Consider the following 19,655-nt stretch of genomic DNA (forward strand, 5'->3'; position numbering starts at 1 on the left):
CAGGATCTCACAGACAACTCAAGTTTAGACATCAATCTGTTGAAACAACAAATTGCTAATTTTCAAGTTGAGGTACCTAAGGAATTGTACAGCACTCAATTTTATGATACTTTAACTAAAACCCTGTCATCCCTAGACCCTAGAACTTGGTTTTCAGGAAGCAACATTTATATATATAAATATTAATCACCTTACTTTTTCTGTCATTGATTATAGGATACAGATGTCTCTACTCAAGACTCCATGCCTCTCACAACGGAGTCCAACTAGCAGCTGCCATGCTTAAACTAAAAACAAAAGGAAAATATGTTAGGAAGTGAAGTGCTAAATAGCCTTGAAGGAGAAGGTCTTTGGGAAAATGGCAGAGGGCCAGAAGTACTCAGGCTTTGCGATAGCTGAAAAACATCTCCTGCTTTTAGCTATGCTCAGTGCCAAGATTTAATAATATTAAAGATGTTGCTTGAGAAAATGGATCATGGGATAAACACCTGGGTCATTTAGAATGCGCTGTCCTTGAAATATATTTTACTGATTATGTCTTAACCCCGTATGCGCTCTGCTGGCCATATACTCTAAGGTCTTTGTTCCTGCTTCTATAAAAAGGCTCGACTGCAGAAATAAATTTGTCAGTCCTTGCAAGAGACTTGTTATTCTTTCAGGTTCATCATTTCCAAGTCCCAGGGAGAAAATCCCCACAGCCCCTAAGAGCTAAACATGGACACCTGTTGTCAGATAGGAAGTCAAGGAGACCTCAGTCCTACCATCACAAGGAACTGAATTGTGCCCAAAATTAGAGGGTTAGAGGAGGACTGCAAACCTCAGATCAGAATGCAGTCCAGGCTGACAGAATGATTTCAGCCTTGGAAGAACTTGAGCAGACATCCCTGCTATACCGTGCCAGATTACTGATGTGCGATAACAGGGAGACGGTATTTTTTTCAGGTTTTACATGTGTTAGAATTTGTTCCACATCAAGATATTGAATGCAGCCCCTCTGAGGGGTGTCACCTGCACATCGTAGTAGGCCATGAGGACAGCAAAGCTGCTGAAGTGGGTGCACTGGCAGGTGGTGCTGTCGTCTCTGTTGTCCATTGTCCTGCAGCCTCTGGTTGCCCAATGACCACTTCTATTCTGGCCCTGCTCCCAGAAGACACAGTGCACCTTCCCCTTTGTTTCAGGGGTCCTTGACTGTAGAAACAGGAAGTAGGTTTGAGCTGGTGGTTCTGTTGCTCAGAAATGCTGACCCAAATCTAGCTCATGATGGACTTTCCTTGGGATATGATGCACCCATGATGGACATCCCTGAAGCACAAAGGCTGTGCCCAGGACTCAGGTCTCTCCCACACCCATAGCTTCATCCCCTCAGGACTCACATGTTTGAAGACAAATTTGACTGGAGAACTGAGGTTCTGTGTGTTACTGTTGCTGATAAAAACAGATATGACATCTGACAGCAGGATAGGGGGAATTTCCTGCAGCAATTCCCCACGTGTCTCATGTGGAACTGCCTGTTCCTCAGCGTCCACAATCAGGGGGACTTTATCCAGCAACTTTTCAATCCCAGGTATGGAGACAAGGCCCACCACAATGGGACCTGCAGGACAAAGGCAAGGTTGATATCTTGGGGTATCCATGACTCCTCCTTTAATTAACTATTTCCCTGTGGCCCCACCATTACCTATAGTTTCCTTTAAAGTATACATTTCTGTTTATTGCTTCTTTGAGTATCATGTTCCATTTTGAATTCCTAGGGATCTGTACCCTGCCACAACCATTACCTGAGTCATTAGATTCATGCACTGCATCCCAGATCAGTATCATCTTTATGTTATTCTGAATCAAGGTGACATTCTTATCTTCTTTATCCAGTGCCTTCAGTGACATTTCTGAGTTGTGAGGGTTATAGAAGGGAGTTAGATTAGTAATTGTGGCTATGATGGTACACATACTACCATTATTTGCATACATAAAAATAAGTATTTTAATATATTATGTGCTGTGTGCTGCCCTTATTTGGTCAATCGTGTCCAAAACTTTGCAACCCCATGGGTGGTAGCCTGCCAAGCTTCTCTGTCCATGGGGATTCTCCAGGCAGAATACTGGAGTGGGATATCATGCCCTCCTCTAGGAGACCTTCCTAACCCAGGGATCAAGCCCAGGTATCCTGCATTGTAAACTTTGGATTAATATTGGAACCTTTACTGTTGATCCACTAGGGAAGCTCAATAATATTAGTCTTGGTAGCCTATCCCTTCTCCAAGGGATCTTCCTGATGCAGGAATCAAATCAGGGTCTCCTGTATTGCAGGAAGATTCTTTACCAGCTGAGCTACCAGGGAAGCCCCTTAATATATTATATAAATATGTAGACAGTTTATATATTACATAATATATATTATATGGGCTTCTGTGGTAGCTCAGGAAATGATATATTTTTATCATTGATTTACATGATATCTAAATATGATGTCAAAATATCTAAATCATATGACATATATAAATGATTATGTATCATTTTATCAATAATATATAAATAATATTTATAATAATGTATATTATAAATAATGATATTATTGTTTTAAGCAATATCATTTGGTACAATAATAGTGGTATATACATATATCATTTAAATTTACAAAGGATTGTAAAAGAACATATGAGCAATTATTCAACAACATGAAATGCAACCTAAATAAAATGGAGAAATTCCTATAGACACAAAATACAAAAAGTTGCTTTAAGAAAATGGAAAATCAGAGCAATCCAGTAACAGATAAGTAGATTGAATCAGTATCCAAAACTTTACAAAATGAAAAGACCAGAACAGATGGCTTCTATAGTGAATGCTCTCAGGCATTCTGGAAAAAGTTAATACTAATCCTTTGTAAACTTTTCTATAGAATAGAAGAGAAATAACTCTACCTAAATAGTTCTATGAGACCATCATTATCCCAAGAACAAAACAAGATAATGCATTACAGCAATCCCAATAAACCAATGTCAATTTGAACATAGATACACAAATAGTCAACAAAATATAAGGAAAAATTTTATCCAAGGAAACTCAAGACTTGTATATTGAACACTACAAAGGACTGTTGAAAGTAATTAGAAACTCTAAATAAATCATAAGACATCCTGTGGTCATGGATCAGAACCATCATATTAAGATCTCAACAGTCCCCAAAATGATTTATCAACTCAATGCAATCTGTATCAAAATTCTGACATCATTAAATTAATTTTCAGCAGAAATGGAAAGTTCATCCTAAAATCCATAATGGACTGCAAGTGACCTGGATAAACAAAGCAATCTTAAAGGTGAAAAACAAATTTGGAGGCATTACAATTTCTGATTTCAAAACTTACTGCCAACCTACAGTATTCAAAATGGTGGGAAATTGCTATATGAATACAGAGCAGTAAAACAGAACTGAGGATCCAGGAATAAATCCATGCATCTATGGTCAGTTGATTTTCACAAAGGGGTGTCAAGACCATCAATGGGCAAAGGAGAGGGTGGGAAGATTTGGGAGAATGGCATTGAAACATGTAAAATATCATGTAAGAAATGAGTTGCCAGTCCAGGTTCGATGCAGGATACTGGATGCTTGGGGCTAGTGCACTGGGACGACCCAGAGGGATGGTATGGGGAGGGAGGAGGGAGGAGGGTTCAGGATGGGTAACACATGTATACCTGTGGCGGATTCATTTTGATATTTGGCAAAACTAATACAATTATGTAAAGTTTAAAAATAAAATAAAATTAGAAAAAAAAAAAGACAAAAAAAAATAAAATAAATAATACTAAAAAAAAAAAAAAAAACACAATGAGACATCCAGCTTTCCACAAGCAATGAAGGAATTCAGTGACCTACTTCATATAATAAATTTTAATAAAGAAATGGGTCAAAGACCCCTTGGGGTCAAAATGGCTCAAAGATCTACATTTAAAAGTTAAAACTAAAACAAGTAGGACAAAAACACATGAGTAACTCTTCCTGACCTTGGATTTGGAAATGGACTATTAGATATGGAGTAATTATGCAGGAGCAACAAAAGTGCCAATAGATTATATGGACTTCATCAAAATGGAAATATCTATTCATTAAAGTGAAAAGACCACAAAAAAGTGAAAAGGTAATCTACAGAATGGGAGAATATATTTGCAAAGACATATCTGATAGGATCTAAATTAAGATCTATGAAGATCTCTTATAGCTTAACAACCAAATGTAAAAAATTGAAATTGAAAAGAAAGAAAAATACCCGAGTAGGTGTTTCTCCAATAAAATATAGACAAATTCAACAATGACATGAAAAGAGGTTCAACATCTTAGTCACTAGGGAAATGCAGATAGAACCATGATGAGATATCACCTGACACACACTAGAATGGCTACAAGAAAAAGAAAGCAAAATGGAAGTAACGTGTTGCTGAGGATGAGGAAATTGGAACCCTCATACATTGCTGTTGATAATGTAAAATGAAGAAAAAGCCACTGTGGAAAACTCGTTTGGTGGTTCCTCAAAAAGCTGAAAATAGAACTACCACATCACCAAACAGTTTTACACCCTATTATGTGCCCCAAAGAACTTTGTTCAACAGTTATTCAAATCAAAACTTATGCTACAGGGACTTCCCTGGTGGTACAGTGCTTCCAGGACTCCATGCTTACAATGCAAGAGACACAGTTTTGGTCTCTGGTCAGGGAATTAAGATCCTACTTCCCATATGCTGTGAGGTGCACAGAAAAGAAACACCACATTCATAGTAGCTTTGGTCACAACAGTCAAAAGGTGGCAGTCAGCCAAAGTCCATCAATGGATGAATGGATAAACAAAAGGAGGTACATCCATGTACAATACATTATTATTCAGCCATAAAAGAATGAAATACTGATACATGCTACAACATGGATGAAACTTGGAAACATTATGCTAGGTGAAAGAAGCTAAACATTCAGGTCATATATCTTTAATTCTATTTATACAAAATTTCCAGCATGGCAAATTCATAGAGAAAGAAAACAAATCAGTGGTTGGCAGGTACCAGGGGAACAGAGGATTGAGGAGTGCTTGCTTAGTGGCTACAGTTTTTACTTTGGGAGAGTTGAAGTTATTTTATAAATAGAGGTTATGATTACAACCTTGCTGCTGCTGCTAAGTTGCTTCAGTCGTGTCTGACTGTGCGACCCCATAGACGGAGCACACCAGGCTCCCCCGTCCCTGGGATTCTCCAGGCAAGAACACTGGAGTGGGTTGCCATTTCCTTCTCCAATGCATGAAAGTGAAAAGTGAAAGTGAAGTTGCTTGGTTGTGTCCGACTCTTAGTGACCCCATGGACTGCAGGCCAACAGGCTCCTCCATCCATGGGACTCTCCAGGCAAGAGTACTGGAGTGGGGTGCCATTGCTTTCTCCGATTACAACCTTATAATGTACTAAATGCTACTAGATTTTACACTTTGATTAAAATTGTGAACTTTAGTGTCCATCAGTGGAGGAATGGGATAAAAAGATGTGATGATTATGTAGAATAGAATATTAATCTACCACAGCAAAGAATGAAATTCTGCCATTTGCAACATTGTAGATGGACCTAGAGAGTATTATGTTTAGTGAAATAAGCCAGATAAAGACAAATACTGTATATCATTTCTATGTGAAATATAAAAATAATATAAACCAATATATGCAAAACAGAAACAGATTCATTGATATTGAAAAGAAACTAGTGGTTATCAAAAGGGAGATGGTAGGGTGTAAGGGCAAGCTAGGGTTATGGGATTAATAAGTGCAAACTGCTATGGCAACCCACTCCAGTGTTCTTGCCTGGAGAATCCCAGGGATGGGGGAGCCTGGTGGGCTTCCATCTATGGGGTCCCACAGAGTCGGACACGGCTGAAGCAACTTAGCATCAGCAGCAGCAGCTATGTTTAAAATAGATAAGCAACAGGGATATATTGTTTAGGATAAGGAATATAGCCATTGTCCTGTAAGAACTTGTAATCAAGTGTATTCTGTAAAAATACCAAATTACTATGCTGCACTCCTGAAACTACTATAAATAAAAATAAATTTAAAAAAAATACATAAATAATTGTGCTAAACAAAACAAATACTCAATTGAAACAGATTATACCTACATGACAAATAACATGAGAAAGTTATGTTATTCCAAATTAAAAATTTTCCCTTTTGTAACCATTTCTATTTTGTCTTAAACTTTTCATTATCATTATTTTTATGCTTATAATTTATTTACAATGAAAGTGTATATTGTATATAATTTTATTCATTTATGTTTTTCTTACTGAGGTATAATTGACAGGTATAGTGACTCCGTACTTGAATATATTGCAAAACAATCACCACAAAAACTAGCTAAAATCTGTCATCATACAGAGTTCCAAATTTTTCTGTGGTAAGTCCTTTTAAGATGTACTTTCATAGCAATTTAAAATACACAGTACAGTACTATTAACTATAGTTACCATGTTGTACATTCCAGTAACTTATTTTTAACTGGAAGCTTGTACCTTTTGACTTCTTTACACCATTTCCTGTACTGCTATCCTTGTCTCTGGCAATCACCAATCTGTTCTCTATGTTGATGACCTTGGTGTTTGTATAGTTTTTTGAAAGTGTTAGTGGCTCAGTTGTGTCTGACTCTGCAACCCACGGACTGTAGACTGCAAGGCTCCTCTGCCCATGGGATTCTCCAGAAAATAGTACTGGAGTGGGTTGCCGTTCCCTTCTCCAAGGGAACTTCCTGACTCAGCAATCAAGCTCAGGTCTCCTGCATTGCAGGCTGACTCTACCATCTGAACCATTAGAGAAACCAGGGTATTTGTCTTCCTCTGTCTTATTGTTTTGCTTAGCACAATAATTTATTTATTTTTAAAAATTTATTTTTGTTTATGAGGTCAACTTGAAATACAACCCTGGTCACTGGGCTCTAGTGAGGTTGGGAAAGGAATGAACCAGGAATGAGCAGAGCAGGAGCCTGGAGGCTGTTCCAGGTAATTACCTGTGCCTGAAGGTGAACTGAAGTGCAGTGATTCATTGTTCAGGGACTTGCTCAGTCCTCTCAAGACAGTTTCCAGGCCAATGAGCAGGTTAGAGGCCACAAGGTGCTGTTCTGAGTTGGGCAAGGTTTCTAGGTCCCGGGGGGCCTCCAGCATTTCATCCACTCCCTGTATGAGGTTCTGTGGAGATAAGGACACAGAGCCAGTAGATCACACACCTGAGAGGTTGTATGAAGCCATTACCCACTCACTCACAGAAAACAGAGATTGGAAACTGTTTGAGGGATAAAGGCAGTGCCAGGTAGGATTCTTTGGGTGGTCTTTGCATCTGGAATCCAGCCATTCAGAGGTCAATCTTGTACATGAATGCCAAGGATGATGCAAACCTAATATTCAGGGGCTGCAAGATTAAAGGTTTTTAAAAGGTGCATGTGGGAGTGACTACACATGGCAGGGCCTCGGAGCAGTGCACCATTATGTTGAAATATCTCCTCCTGGACCAGATTTTCCCACAGGACCTGTGGGAAGCCTCCACCTGCCTCCCTGGGTCCTACCCTTACCTGGATAGTGTCCTGGACAGGGACTGACTCCACATTTTCACTAAGATTCTGGACTCTGTTGAAGAAGCAGGAGAGCATCTTGGGGGGGAAGAATATGAGGAGGTTAGAACTTGGGGGAAATAGGTGGGCTATATGGAGGGATTTCCTGTTGTGTGTTGTCTGCTGGGCCACTCACCGAGCTGTTGATACTTGAGGGTGCGGTCCAGGTGTGGATGGAGATCTCTGCAGGGAACAGTACGGTGGATCATTAGGGGTGAGAGCATTTGTGTGTGTGTATGTTGTGAGTGGGATCTGTGGTCAGGTCAGGCCAGGTACCATCCCAGACATTAATCCCTGAATATTTGGTTCCTCAGAATAACAGTTTAAGAAGAACCATGAACGTAAGAATGAATCAAAAAGAAGGAACAGAATGCTCGATCCTGTATATTCTGATTAGGGAACCAAAGACTTTATGGCTTCACAGGACTCATAACATCATGATGAGTCAGGGCAGCTGTCTGGTCCCCCCAGATCAGAGTCCTCATCTCTGGACCTAAGGGTTTCCCTTCTAAGGCCCCAGACCCAGGTGGAGGGTCTTCAGTAAGACAGAACAAGATATAGGAGGGATGCACAACTGAGGGATTCAAATTCAACCTCTAACTGGGCATTGAGACTTCTTCCTGTCTTCTTAGATAGTGGCAGTCACTGGAGACCTGTCTTAAATGTTGATGAGATGAGATGGAATTGAGTGCAGGATAGTGGAAATGGGGTGTGAGGAGGGGAGGATATGAGGATCTGGAATTCCTCAACCTGATAAGTGTGCTCCTAGGAATGAGCTGGGACTAGCAGCCATATCTCTTCTCCATGTTCAGCAGTTTACAAATCTCCATGAGACACACATACAAATGCATCAAAGAAACTCTGGGAATACCTCTAGAGTGACAGAAAGACTGAACATCAGTCAAATACCTTTTTTGATAACAAAATCTGATAAAATCCACTTTTATAAAAAATATTAAGTAACACATGGATACTTGGAAAACAAAGATAATTTAAAACATAAAAAAAGAAGAAAGAAAGAAAATCACTCTTATGTCCATTACACAGATCCCTGGAAATTTCTTCAAAATTTTTTTCTCATCATATTGCACATATTCAGAATATTTTTCTTTAGTAGCAATAAATGTCCATCAAAAACTATTATCAGTAGACAAGGATTATTTCTTGTAAAAACTGTATAATTCTCCCCTACTTTTTAGTATTGTGGTAAAATTCATAAAACATAAAATGTACCATCTTATTAACTTTTTAAGCAATACAATTTCCCTTATGATTCTATATTGTTGAAAATAAAGTCTTTAAATTTTAGATCTGGATCTTGGTTCTATGACCCTACTAAATGTGTGACTTTGGATATATAACTTAAGCTCTTTGGGCCCAAATATGATTATTGAAAAAAAGATTCTGTCTTGAAAATGTAAAACTCCTAGAATAAAATATGACAGTTGGGCAAAGTGGGAGAAGGTGGGGAAAAAAATCTAAGTGTGCTAGCATCCTGGGTCTGCTGTGAGGATTGATGTGGGAAACCACAATGGTCAGTGGGGAGGAGTTTCTGGTGAGCTTGAGATAGTGAGAAAGCCTGAGCTTCCTCCTGGGAGTTTCTTTCCTTCTGTCGGTCCATTTATTCCCCCCCCCCTTTCTTTTTGCCATAATAATAATAATAGTGTAACACTATGAATGATGATAATAGCTCTCATGTGTTGACAATTTTCTCTGCACTAAGGTCCATCTAGTCAAGACTATGGTTTTTCCAGTGGTCATGTATGGATGTGAAAGTTGGACTATAAAGAAAGCTGAGCACCGAAGAATTGATGCTTTTGAACTGTGGTTTTGGAGAAGACTCTTGAGAGTCCCTTGGACTGCAAGGAGATCCAACCAGTCCATCCTAAAGGAAATCAGTCCTGGGTGTTCATTGGAAGGACTGATGTTGAAGCTGAAACTCTGATACTTTGGCCACCTGATGGGAAGAGCTGACTCATTGGAAAAGATCCTGATGCTGGGAAAGATTGAGGGCAGGAGGAGAAGGGGACAGCAGAGGATGAGATGTTGGGTGGCATTACTGACTCAATGGACATAGGTTTGGGTGGACTCTGGCAGTTGGTGATGGACAAGGAGGCCTGGCGTGCTGTGGTTCATGGGTTCACAAAGAGTTGGACATGACTGAGCAACTGAATTGAACTGAACTGAAACTTTAGCTTTTCTTAACTAAGGTAAATATTAAATCTAAGTTCATCCATATGGGGTAGGTACAATGACTACCTCTGGTTTACAGACTAGCAAATAATGCACAGAGAGGAAAACAACTTCCTAACTGTCAAAGAGCCTGTGTCATAGCCCAGCTCTGCTGTGTCGGCTCTCAGCCCTCTTCCAACTGATCATGAAAACAAGATTACCAACTCCCCTCATACTTTCCTGTGCTGTCACTTTTATGTTATGCTTGTTAAAATACTTTTGAGCTGCTCCAATGGCTGAGGGCTCTGGAGGTCCCATTGTGTCCTCCCACAATCTCTATATACCACCCCCAAGCATATGCCACCCACAAGTTAATGCCACCCCCAAGCCTCTGTACCATCACAAGTCTCTGAGCGGCTGGTGATGACTTCCCCAGTTGAAGATGTGAATCCTGGAATGCAGCGACAGGTGTTGGCATCAACACATTTGGAGTTTGGAGGGCACCACCGAGCACAACGAGTTATGATAGAGGCTGTGTGGATGAAGATCATGGTCAGAAGACCCAAGAAACTGAGGAAGTCAGCTTCATGCTAGAGGCCCAATAGTAGAGGAGGGGAGGAAAGTGTTGAATGGCTGCCACTAGAAGTGAAAAGCCTCAGAAAACTCTGGACGTAATGGGGAAGAGTAACAGCTGTTAGTATCCTTAGAGGATACTCTTGCAGAATAAACCTCCTTTCCCAATTTTATTGGTGAGAGGACCCAGACCATGGCATACACTCTCAAGCTTATGTCACCAATGGAGCTGGGTGCAGAGACTCACTTTTAAGGTTCTGGACTGCAGTGTTCATTGTCTTCAGCAGTAGTAGATTCAGTTCTGTGGCAGAAAGACAGAGATGACAAAGAGGAGAGAGTTGAGCTCTAATTGCAACCACTGTACCCATGGCCTTTGCCTTCTTACTGGATGGCTCTGGCTCTATAGCCCATCACTCTGAGCAACATTACTGAGGCTCCTGTACTTTACTTGGAATCAAGGAATCAACACTTCCCCTCCATTTCTCAGGTCTCTTGAGGGATCAGTCACTGATAGACAGCCCCTGTGGAACCTCATGTGCTACACATTTGTAGAAAGAATAGTGCTCTCCCATCCATGCTAGCTCAGACTCTAACTCCATGAAGCTGGTCCAAGACCCATCCCTGAGCCAGGACCATCAATAAGCTTTCAGGAAGGGGTGAGGCCTGTAAAGATGATGCCAGAACAGGCCAGAGGCTCCTGGACACTGGGGACCAGACTGGGGATACAATGGAGGTCTACTTCCATCCATGCAGACTTGGTGTTGTGAGGATCCACTTCCTGTACCCTTGGAAGGCGTTTTCCAAACTGAAATGAAATGGTAAGACTCATCATCTGAGTGAGGCCAGCTTTGTGGGAGGGCTGGGTGGCTGAAGAAGGAAGCAGGTGCTGATGGATGAGGAGTGGCTGGTGTTTCTGTCTTCTTTGTCCTGGGCATCCAGCTAGGGATGCAAACTTGTGGGCTCCTTCTGTGCAAGGCTCAAGTGGTCTGAGTCAATGTAGGGCCTTTGTTGACCTCCTAAGTAGAGAGTTGGGCCAGGACAATGAAGCCCAGTGACACTCTCTCTTTCCATCTATGCCAAATGGGAGCCACTTTGAGTATATGTGGTGTGGTTCATGTCATCTACCCATTCTGACATAACATCCTCCCGGTCCCAGTCATTTGAGTTTCCCATAGGCTTGTTAATAGAAATTATTGGTCAGGGGCATGGTGGATACTTGCATAGTGAAATAGACAAAGGCTGAGTGGCCAAGGAACTGGGTAAGGTTGCCCAGGGGCAGGGCTGGCTGGGGAAGATGGGACCACCCTTGAATATCCCCCTTCCAACATTTCTAGACAGAGTTCTCAGGTCCATCATTCCAGAAGAGTCTGAAAGGACCCCTAGCTTGCTCAAATCTGTATGGGATCCAGGTGAGAAAGGTCTCATCTTGGCAATTAATGATGAAGAATACAGATAATTTCCTGGGACTCATTGCACTGGACATCAACTCCTGAAATGTCTTGAATACCACTGTTCTGTTTATTTGAGAAAATAAGATGCCAAATGTCAAGGGGGCATCCAGTATTGAAGAAATGACACTCTATGTGGGGTTCTGACCCTTGTGGTTTGGAGAGAGAGGGGATACCAGTAGGTGCTGAGAACAGACCTCTGTGGCCTAGAGTAAGTGGCCAAACTTAATGAATGAGGAAATGAAAGAAATGGGTTCCTTCTTACCAAAGGTTTTTGTAGTACACTCATTCTCAAATTCTTTTTGAGAAAGAGTTCTGTTTCCTTTGCATTGACGCTGTGTGTTTTTAAAGTTCTGGCAGTCTACATATATTCCACAGGACACTTTCCATGATGGTCCACACTTGTTGATATCTGGAACACAACAGGACAAAATGTCACCTCTCAAAGGTATGAATTCCGTTGTGAATTCACATGGCACTCACCTCCATCCTGATATTGACACAAGACTGAACTAACTCAGCTCCTCATTAGCTCTTGTAGGGTTAGGCTGAACTAGCATCAGTTGCTCCAGAAAGCTGGCTTACTGTTCTGCTCATCCCTGCTCTCTGACTATCTGCATGTACCTTGATTCAAACACTCTGCTGTGTCATATGGGGACTGGAAGGAGGTCTGCCTCCCCGCTGCAGGCCTTTTGGGGTAGACAGAAAAAATGACTTGGTTCTGGACCATATTCTTGGTTGCTGTTTGCATCATCAGGGACATGCATTTGAGCTCAAGTCATTCCTAACTGTGAGTGACAGTGACACTGAAGGCTTCCCAAGATGCTGAGGAAATGGAGGCAGTCATGGCTGGGGAATTGTCCAGAGTGATATCCATCATTTACAGCTGAGGTTAGGGGTAGGTGATCAGACTCTTACACATTGATGCCCTCAACCTCCACTTTAGTCATAGCAGTCCTAGTACACCCTACAATCTTCATCAAGCACTCCCCCAGCTCTCATGTTAAGACTTCTTGAGATTCCCCAGGATGTCTCTAGGGGAGACTTGCTCTCTCCACTTCTGTAGAAATCACATTTTATCAGAGCCTGTTATGCATAGGAAAGAGGAAGCAGCTCACAGCTGAGTCACTGCAGGTGTTGTCTGGCATTTTACCTCTCCCTGTTCCTAAACTTAGGAGGAAAGGTGCCCATGAGCCAGGTCCCCTTGGAATAGGTCAGGGAACCATAGAGCAAGTGCTGGACACCAATGCTAAAACAACAGCAACTTAGTAAAAATTCAGAAATAGAATGTTTGGCTCTTGTACATATATGATCTCCTTCCAGTCAGGGGGCCAAAGACGTTTAAAGCCTGGAAGGACTCACACGGTCATGATCAGTCAGGGTAGACAACTGGTCTTTCCCAGGTCAGAGTTTCTTATCCAGAATTTTGACATTCCCTTCTAAGGCCCCAGATCCAGGTTGTGGGTAGTATTAACATAAGGATATGAATGGAAGGGGGAGGGATGCACACCTGAGGAATTGTTGTTTGGCCCCCATCTGATCTCTGAGATTTCCTCCTCTCAGATGGAGACCCATATTAAAGGCTGAGGGATAGGGAGGAGTGAGTGGGGGCATATGGGAATGAGTGCTGGAAGGAGAAGACATGAGGATGGGAGACTCCTCAACCTGACAAGTGTAGTCCAAGGAAGGAGCTGGAATCCAGTTAAAGCATCAGCCAGATTTCCTCTCCATGTTCAAGAGTCTGCATATCTCCCTGAGACACACACATGCAAGTTCACAAAGGAATCTTTTGGATACTTCCAGGGTCAAGTAAGGGCTGTGCAGTAATTGCAACATCTTTTCCTTTCTTTGATAAAATTTACTTTCTCCCAAATTTTAAATAATACATCGATACTTACCTGTGGTGGATTCATTTTGATATTTGGCAAAACTAATACAATTATGTAAAGTTTAAAAATAAAATAAAATTTAAAAAAATAAAATACACACCAGATTTCAAAGACCAAAAAAAGAAAAAAAAAACTTAAAAAAAAAAAAATAAAACAGGGAAAAAGATAAAAAAAAAAAGGGGGGGGGGGAATCACCCAGAATTCTAGTATTCTAGAATATTGTAGATTTTTTCTTTTTTTTTTCACTCATTGTTTCAAATATGCTAGGAATAATTTATTTTATTACCAATAACTCAGATTATTTTGAGCAGATGAAGAATATTTCTTGATGAAAAATCATATAATTTTCTTTTCCCTCATTAAAAAAAATTGCAGTAAAATGTCCATAACAAAAGTTTTCATCTTAACTTTATGTTTAATAATTTCCTTTTGTTGTTCTATTTTTTTGAAGAATAAAAACTCCTTGGCTTTAGACATAGTCTGTTTATACTACCTTATTAGTTATAGAACTTTGGACATCACTCAATCTCTTTGAGGCTGAATTTGCTAATTACAAAAATCAGGCTACCTTGAAATCATAAAATTCATAGAAAAAACCATACTGTATAAGCTCCTTGACATTGGTCATGGTAATAACTTTTTTTTTGGATTTGACAGCAAAAGCAAAGCAACAAAAGCAAACTAGAGAGGTGGGACTCCATCAAACTACATAGCTCTGTACAGCAAAATGAAGTGAAATCACTCAGTCGTGTCCCACCTCATGGACTCTACAACCCATCGAATTCTCCAGGCCAGAATACTTGAGTGGGTAGCTGTTACCTTCTCCAGGGGATCTTCCCGACCCAAGGATCGAACCCAGGTCTCCCACATTGCATGCAGATTCTTTACCAGCTGAGTCACAAGGGAAGCCCAAGAATTTTGGAGTGGGTAGCCTATCCCTTCTCCAGAGGATCTTTCCGACTCAGGAATTGAACCGGGGTCTTTTGCATTGCAGGCAGATTCTTTACCAACTGAGCTATCAGGGAAGACTGTACAGCAAATGAATCTATCCAAAAAATGAAAAGAAAATCTACAATATTGGATAATAATTTACAAATCATACATACATAAGGGGTTAATATCCAAAATATATAAAGAACTCATATGACTCAATAGCAAAAAAAAAAAAAAAAAAAGAACCAAATAAAGTGATTGAGTAAAAAATGGGTAGATGACTGAATAGATGTTTTTCCAAAGAAGACTACCAAATGGCCAACAGGTACATGGAAAGGTGTTCAACATCACCAATCAATGAAATGGAAATAAAAACCAGATATCACCTCACACTTGTTAGAATAACTATTATCAAAAAGACAAGACAGAACAAGTGTTAGTGATGATGTGGAGGAAAGGACTTTTTTCCATTGTTGGTATCAAATTTGCAGCCCCTATGGGACTGCTCACTTCCTTCATGCTTTCTTAAAATGTCTCCTTTCTTATTCTCAACAAAGTGCTTCTGTGCTGCCCTCAGAGCTGAATGCTGTAGATGTACCACAGCCTCTCCCCAAATCTGCCTGAGCATTTCCACCACCCCAAGGCTCTGTACCATGGCAACTCTTCAAGGGGCTGGTGAAGCTGTCCTCAGATGCAGAAATGAATCCTGGAATGCAGCGGCAGGCATCAGTGTTGACACATGGAGGGTTTGGAGGGCACCACCAAGCACAGGCTGTGAGGGAAGAAGCAGTGGGGATGGAGGTCAAGGAATTGTCAAGGAATGAACAAAGCCTGCTTCAGGCTGGTGATCTAATAATAGAGGAAGGGAAGGAATGGATGGGATGACTCCATTGGAAGTTATTTTTGTTTAGTTACTAAGTCATGTCTGACTATTTGTGACCCCATGGACTTTAGCCCACCAGACTCCAGGGGATTCTCCAAGCAAGAATGCTGGAGTGAGTTGCCATTTTCCTCCTCCAGGGGATCTTCATGATCTAGGAATTAAACCTGTGTCTCTTGCATTGGCAGGCACATTCTTTACCACTGAGTCAGCTGGGAAGCCCTTTCTTGGAATAGGAAGAGACAAAAATTTCTGAGCATGTTGGAGTGTGGAGGAATAGCTTCTCTTACATTCATAAAACTGTGTCTGGACCTTACATTCAGCATAAGCCTACTTTCTTATTCCTTTGTTGGTAAGAGGACACAAACCCCAGCATATGCTCCACAGCTTATGTCACTAATGGGGCTGGCTGAACAAACTTACGTTTCTTGTTCAAGGATATGGATTCCAACGGCAAAAACAGAAGAATCAAGAATCCTGGGGGCAGAAAAACAGAAAGATGACAGAGTAGAGTCACACTCAATTTCATCTCCTGTCCCCATAGCCATTGCCACCTGGGGATGTGTTTCTGGGCCCTGTATCTCTTAGCTTTCCAGTGGCATGTCATATTCTCGAGAACTCAGTCTTTCACCTGAGTCTTGGGTCTCCCTGAGGAGTCAGTCAGCAACGGACACAGTCCTCGCGGAAAAAACAGGTGCTACAGGTAAAGGACAGGCAATATATAGACCTACAGCTGATGTTAGCAACACATCTTTGAAATTCCAACCTCTTCCAGTGGAAGTGTTAAATTGTGGAGGAGAAAGTTCTTTAGATTGTTGTACCTAGGTTATTTGTTCTCTGACAGTGGCAGAAATCTGCTCTGAAGGTTTCTGTTTCAGGATCTCTCTTCATGTTTAACATAAATGACACAGATGGGTATGGGTAGTAGAAATGAAACAGCCCTGAGTTGGAGCCCTAGCTCACAATTATATCAGCAGGGCATGGAGCCCTGGATCAGGAGACAGGGAGTTTAGAGCATGTGAGAAGTAAGAACTAAGGCAACTTCTAAGGTAGAAGAACTAAGGTAGAGTCAATATAACCTTGTTAAATGGCCTCTCCACATATAGCACCAATAACTTCTATGAAACTGAAAGAGTTAGTGGCTCAGTCATGTCTGACTCTTTGTGAGCCCAAGAACTGTAGCCCACAAGGTGACTCCTCTGTCCATGGAATTCTCCAGGCAAGAATACTAGAGTAGGTAGCCATTCCTTTCTCCAGGGCATCTTCCCCATCCAGGGATCAAATCTGGGACTCCTGCATTTCAGCAGATTCTTTACCATCTGAGCCACCAGGGAAGTCCAATGACTTCTAAACTTCCAAGTGAACTCCTGGTCCTGCTATAGTGTATCAAGAGCACAGCCTTTTTTCTTGATCTCCCAGTTTGGTCTGAGAAAATGAGTTACTGATCAAGTTTTCTGTTATGAAAATAACCCTTATATGTGGAATCTAAACAGAAATAATACAAATTAACTTACAAAACAGAAAGAGTCTCATAGACATAGATAATGAACTTATGGTTGCCGGGGGGGTGGGGGGTGGGAAGAATGGAGGAAGGGATATTTAGGGAGTTGGGGATGGACATGTACACACTGCTACATTTGAAATGGATAACTAACAAGGACCTACTGCATAGCACAGGGAACTCTGCTCAATGTTATGTGGCAACCAGGATGGGAGGAATTTCGGGGGAGAATGGATACATGTACATGTAATGGTCGAGTCCCTTCACTGTTCACCTGAAACTATCACAACATTATTAATTGGACATATGTGTGTGTGTGTGTGTTAATCACTCAGACGTGTCTTACTCTTTGCAATCCCATGGACTGCAGCCCACCAGGCTCCTTTGTCCATGAAATTCTCCAGACAGAGATACTGGAGTGGACTGCCATTCTCTTCTCCAGGGGATCTTCTTGACCCAGGGATCAAACCCACATCTCATTATGTCTCCTGCATTGGTAGGCGGGTTCTTTACCTTCTGTGCTACCTGGAAAGCCCCTAATTGGCTACACTCCAATACAAAATGAAAGTTTAAAAAAATGAATAAAGAAAATAACTATGGATGCAAAGATAAAATTTACTCTTATAGGCAATATGTGGAGCACGTATTAGAGTCTGTTATCTTATCCATGGGAGCCAGTGAACCCTATGAAAATTTTTTACGATCTGTGAGTCTGCACAGAATTTTCCCCAAATGTGCCCAGAATTAAGAAAGTCATGTTTCACAAAGAAGATAAGAAATATGGCCATTCTCATAAAAAACAGAAAACAATTTACAAGCAATGAGGACAACATATAAGGAACATTTGACTTACTAGGTAACAGGTATTATTCTAAACAGTGAAGAAAATAAAGATTCATCAGAATTAAGCTGACCTTTCTGATACTGTTTTTTCACCAATTTACTATTGAAAGTGTTGGTCACTCAGTTGTGTCCAATTCTTTGCCTCCCCATAGGCTGCAGCCCACTAGGCTCCTTTGTCCATGGGATTTTCTAGGCAAGAATACTGGAGTGGTTTCCCTCAAATCATTCCATCCCACATAAAGCCTATAGATTAAGTAATGGTGTTTTTCTTATGCCATTAGAATTTTCACATAGGTTGGTTTTATACTCTTCTGAAAAAAAAAAAAAGTTTACCAGGCTTGTCTCAGCCATAGTACCCAGATATTTTGTCAAACACTAGTCTAGATGCTGCTGCAGAGTTTTGTTTTGCTTTTTAAAAATGAGATTAACATTTAAGGCAGGGCTTCCCAGGTCACTCAGTGGTAAAGAATCTGCCTGCCTAGCAGGAGATGCGGGTTCAGCCTCTGGGCTGGGAAGATCACCTGGAGAAGAAATTAGCAACTTGCTCCAGTGTTTTTGTCTGGGAGATCCTATGTACAGAGAAGCCTGGTGGATTACAGTCCATCGGGTCCCAAAGAATCTGAGATGACTTTGGGATTAAACATGCATGCACACACACATTTAAATCCATAGACTTTGAGTAAAGCAGATTACTCTCCATTATATAGGTGATCCTTTTTCAAACAGTTGAAAACCTTATAGTAAAAAGACTGACCTCACTGAGGAAGAGAGAATTCTTCCAGATTGCATTTGGACTTGAGAAGCAGCATTAGGTCTTCCCAAGGTTTCCAGCCTGGCTCCCTGTCCTGTCGATTTTGAACTTTCCAACCTCCGCAGTCCCATGAACCAGTTCCTTCAATAAACCCCTTTCTCTTTCCTTCTCTCTAAACATTCCAGTGAATTCTCTTTCTCAGGAAAACCTGGACTAATACAGGTGGCAAAACGAGATGTCTTTAAGTCTCCAATTTGCCCAGAAGTAAGTTTGACCAGTTTTCTCCTTTGAAACTTACTATCAGTGTGCTAATATCCTTAAAATTTCTACTTGTCTATCCCTTATAGAGATAGTAGGAAAGCAAGTTAAATATCAAGGATGAAAGAAAGAAGAGAATATTTGCAGACGGATAGAGTCCCCAAACAGCTCTATTTGTCTATACCCCGTGTTATCATTCTACACACCTGGAAGCAACCTTAGATAGCCGTTTTTCATGATGTAGAGACCAGCAAGTTCAGCCACGGAAGACATCTGATCTTGGTCTGTGCGTGTTGAAAAGACTTCTTGTTTTAAGTGTTACTTGCACTTTGAATAAGTTGACTGAGGAAAATGCTGATCTGGATTCTTTCTTCCCTTTTAATCTGCCCTATGATTAGCTTCTTAGAAACTGCAGTTCTGTTTTTAAACTATGTGCATGGTATTTATACTGAATTAGTATTTGGGCTTCCCTTGTGGCTCAACTGATAAAGAATCTGCCTGCAATGTAGGAGACCCCGATTCGATTCCTGGGTCGGGAAAATCCACTGGAGAAGGGAAAGGCTACCTACTCCAGTATTCCAGCCTGGAGAATTCCATGAACTGCATAGTCCATGGGGTCATAAAGAGTGGGACACGACTGAGTGACTTTCACATAGTGTTTGTACTGAAATACTCATTGAAGGTGGTTTTTTAATCTTTTTGGTATCAGCTCAGTTCAGTTCACTCAGTCATGTCAGACTCTCTGCAGCCTCATGAACCGCAGCATGCCAGGCCTCGCTG

The 19,655-nt window shown here is 41.0% G+C and overlaps 1 protein-coding gene across 1 annotated transcript in view; it reads right to left on the reverse strand.

Moving 5' to 3' along the window:
• LOC113896427 (adhesion G protein-coupled receptor E2-like) overlaps positions 1-19,185 on the reverse strand; it is a gene marked incomplete at its 3' end in the record, with an annotated part of 62,716 nt that extends 43,531 nt beyond the window's left edge. The window contains exons 1-12 of the mRNA XM_027548617.1: positions 19,082-19,185; positions 15,946-15,999; positions 15,295-15,414; positions 12,086-12,232; positions 10,620-10,673; positions 10,197-10,331; positions 7,764-7,810; positions 7,589-7,666; positions 7,031-7,208; positions 1,779-1,886; positions 1,374-1,594; positions 1,009-1,188 (exon numbers count right to left, since the gene is read on the reverse strand). Coding sequence (XP_027404418.1) covers positions 1,009-1,188; positions 1,374-1,594; positions 1,779-1,886; positions 7,031-7,208; positions 7,589-7,666; positions 7,764-7,810; positions 10,197-10,331; positions 10,620-10,673; positions 12,086-12,232; positions 15,295-15,414; positions 15,946-15,999; positions 19,082-19,148 — 1,389 coding nt within the window. The remainder of the gene's footprint in view (positions 1-1,008; positions 1,189-1,373; positions 1,595-1,778; positions 1,887-7,030; positions 7,209-7,588; positions 7,667-7,763; positions 7,811-10,196; positions 10,332-10,619; positions 10,674-12,085; positions 12,233-15,294; positions 15,415-15,945; positions 16,000-19,081) is intronic.
• Positions 19,186-19,655: the final 470 nt, after the last annotated feature.

The sequence above is a fragment of the Bos indicus x Bos taurus genome, chromosome 7 (assembly GCF_003369695.1).
Source record: "Bos indicus x Bos taurus breed Angus x Brahman F1 hybrid chromosome 7, Bos_hybrid_MaternalHap_v2.0, whole genome shotgun sequence".
Taxonomy (NCBI): Eukaryota; Metazoa; Chordata; class Mammalia; order Artiodactyla; family Bovidae; genus Bos; species Bos indicus x Bos taurus.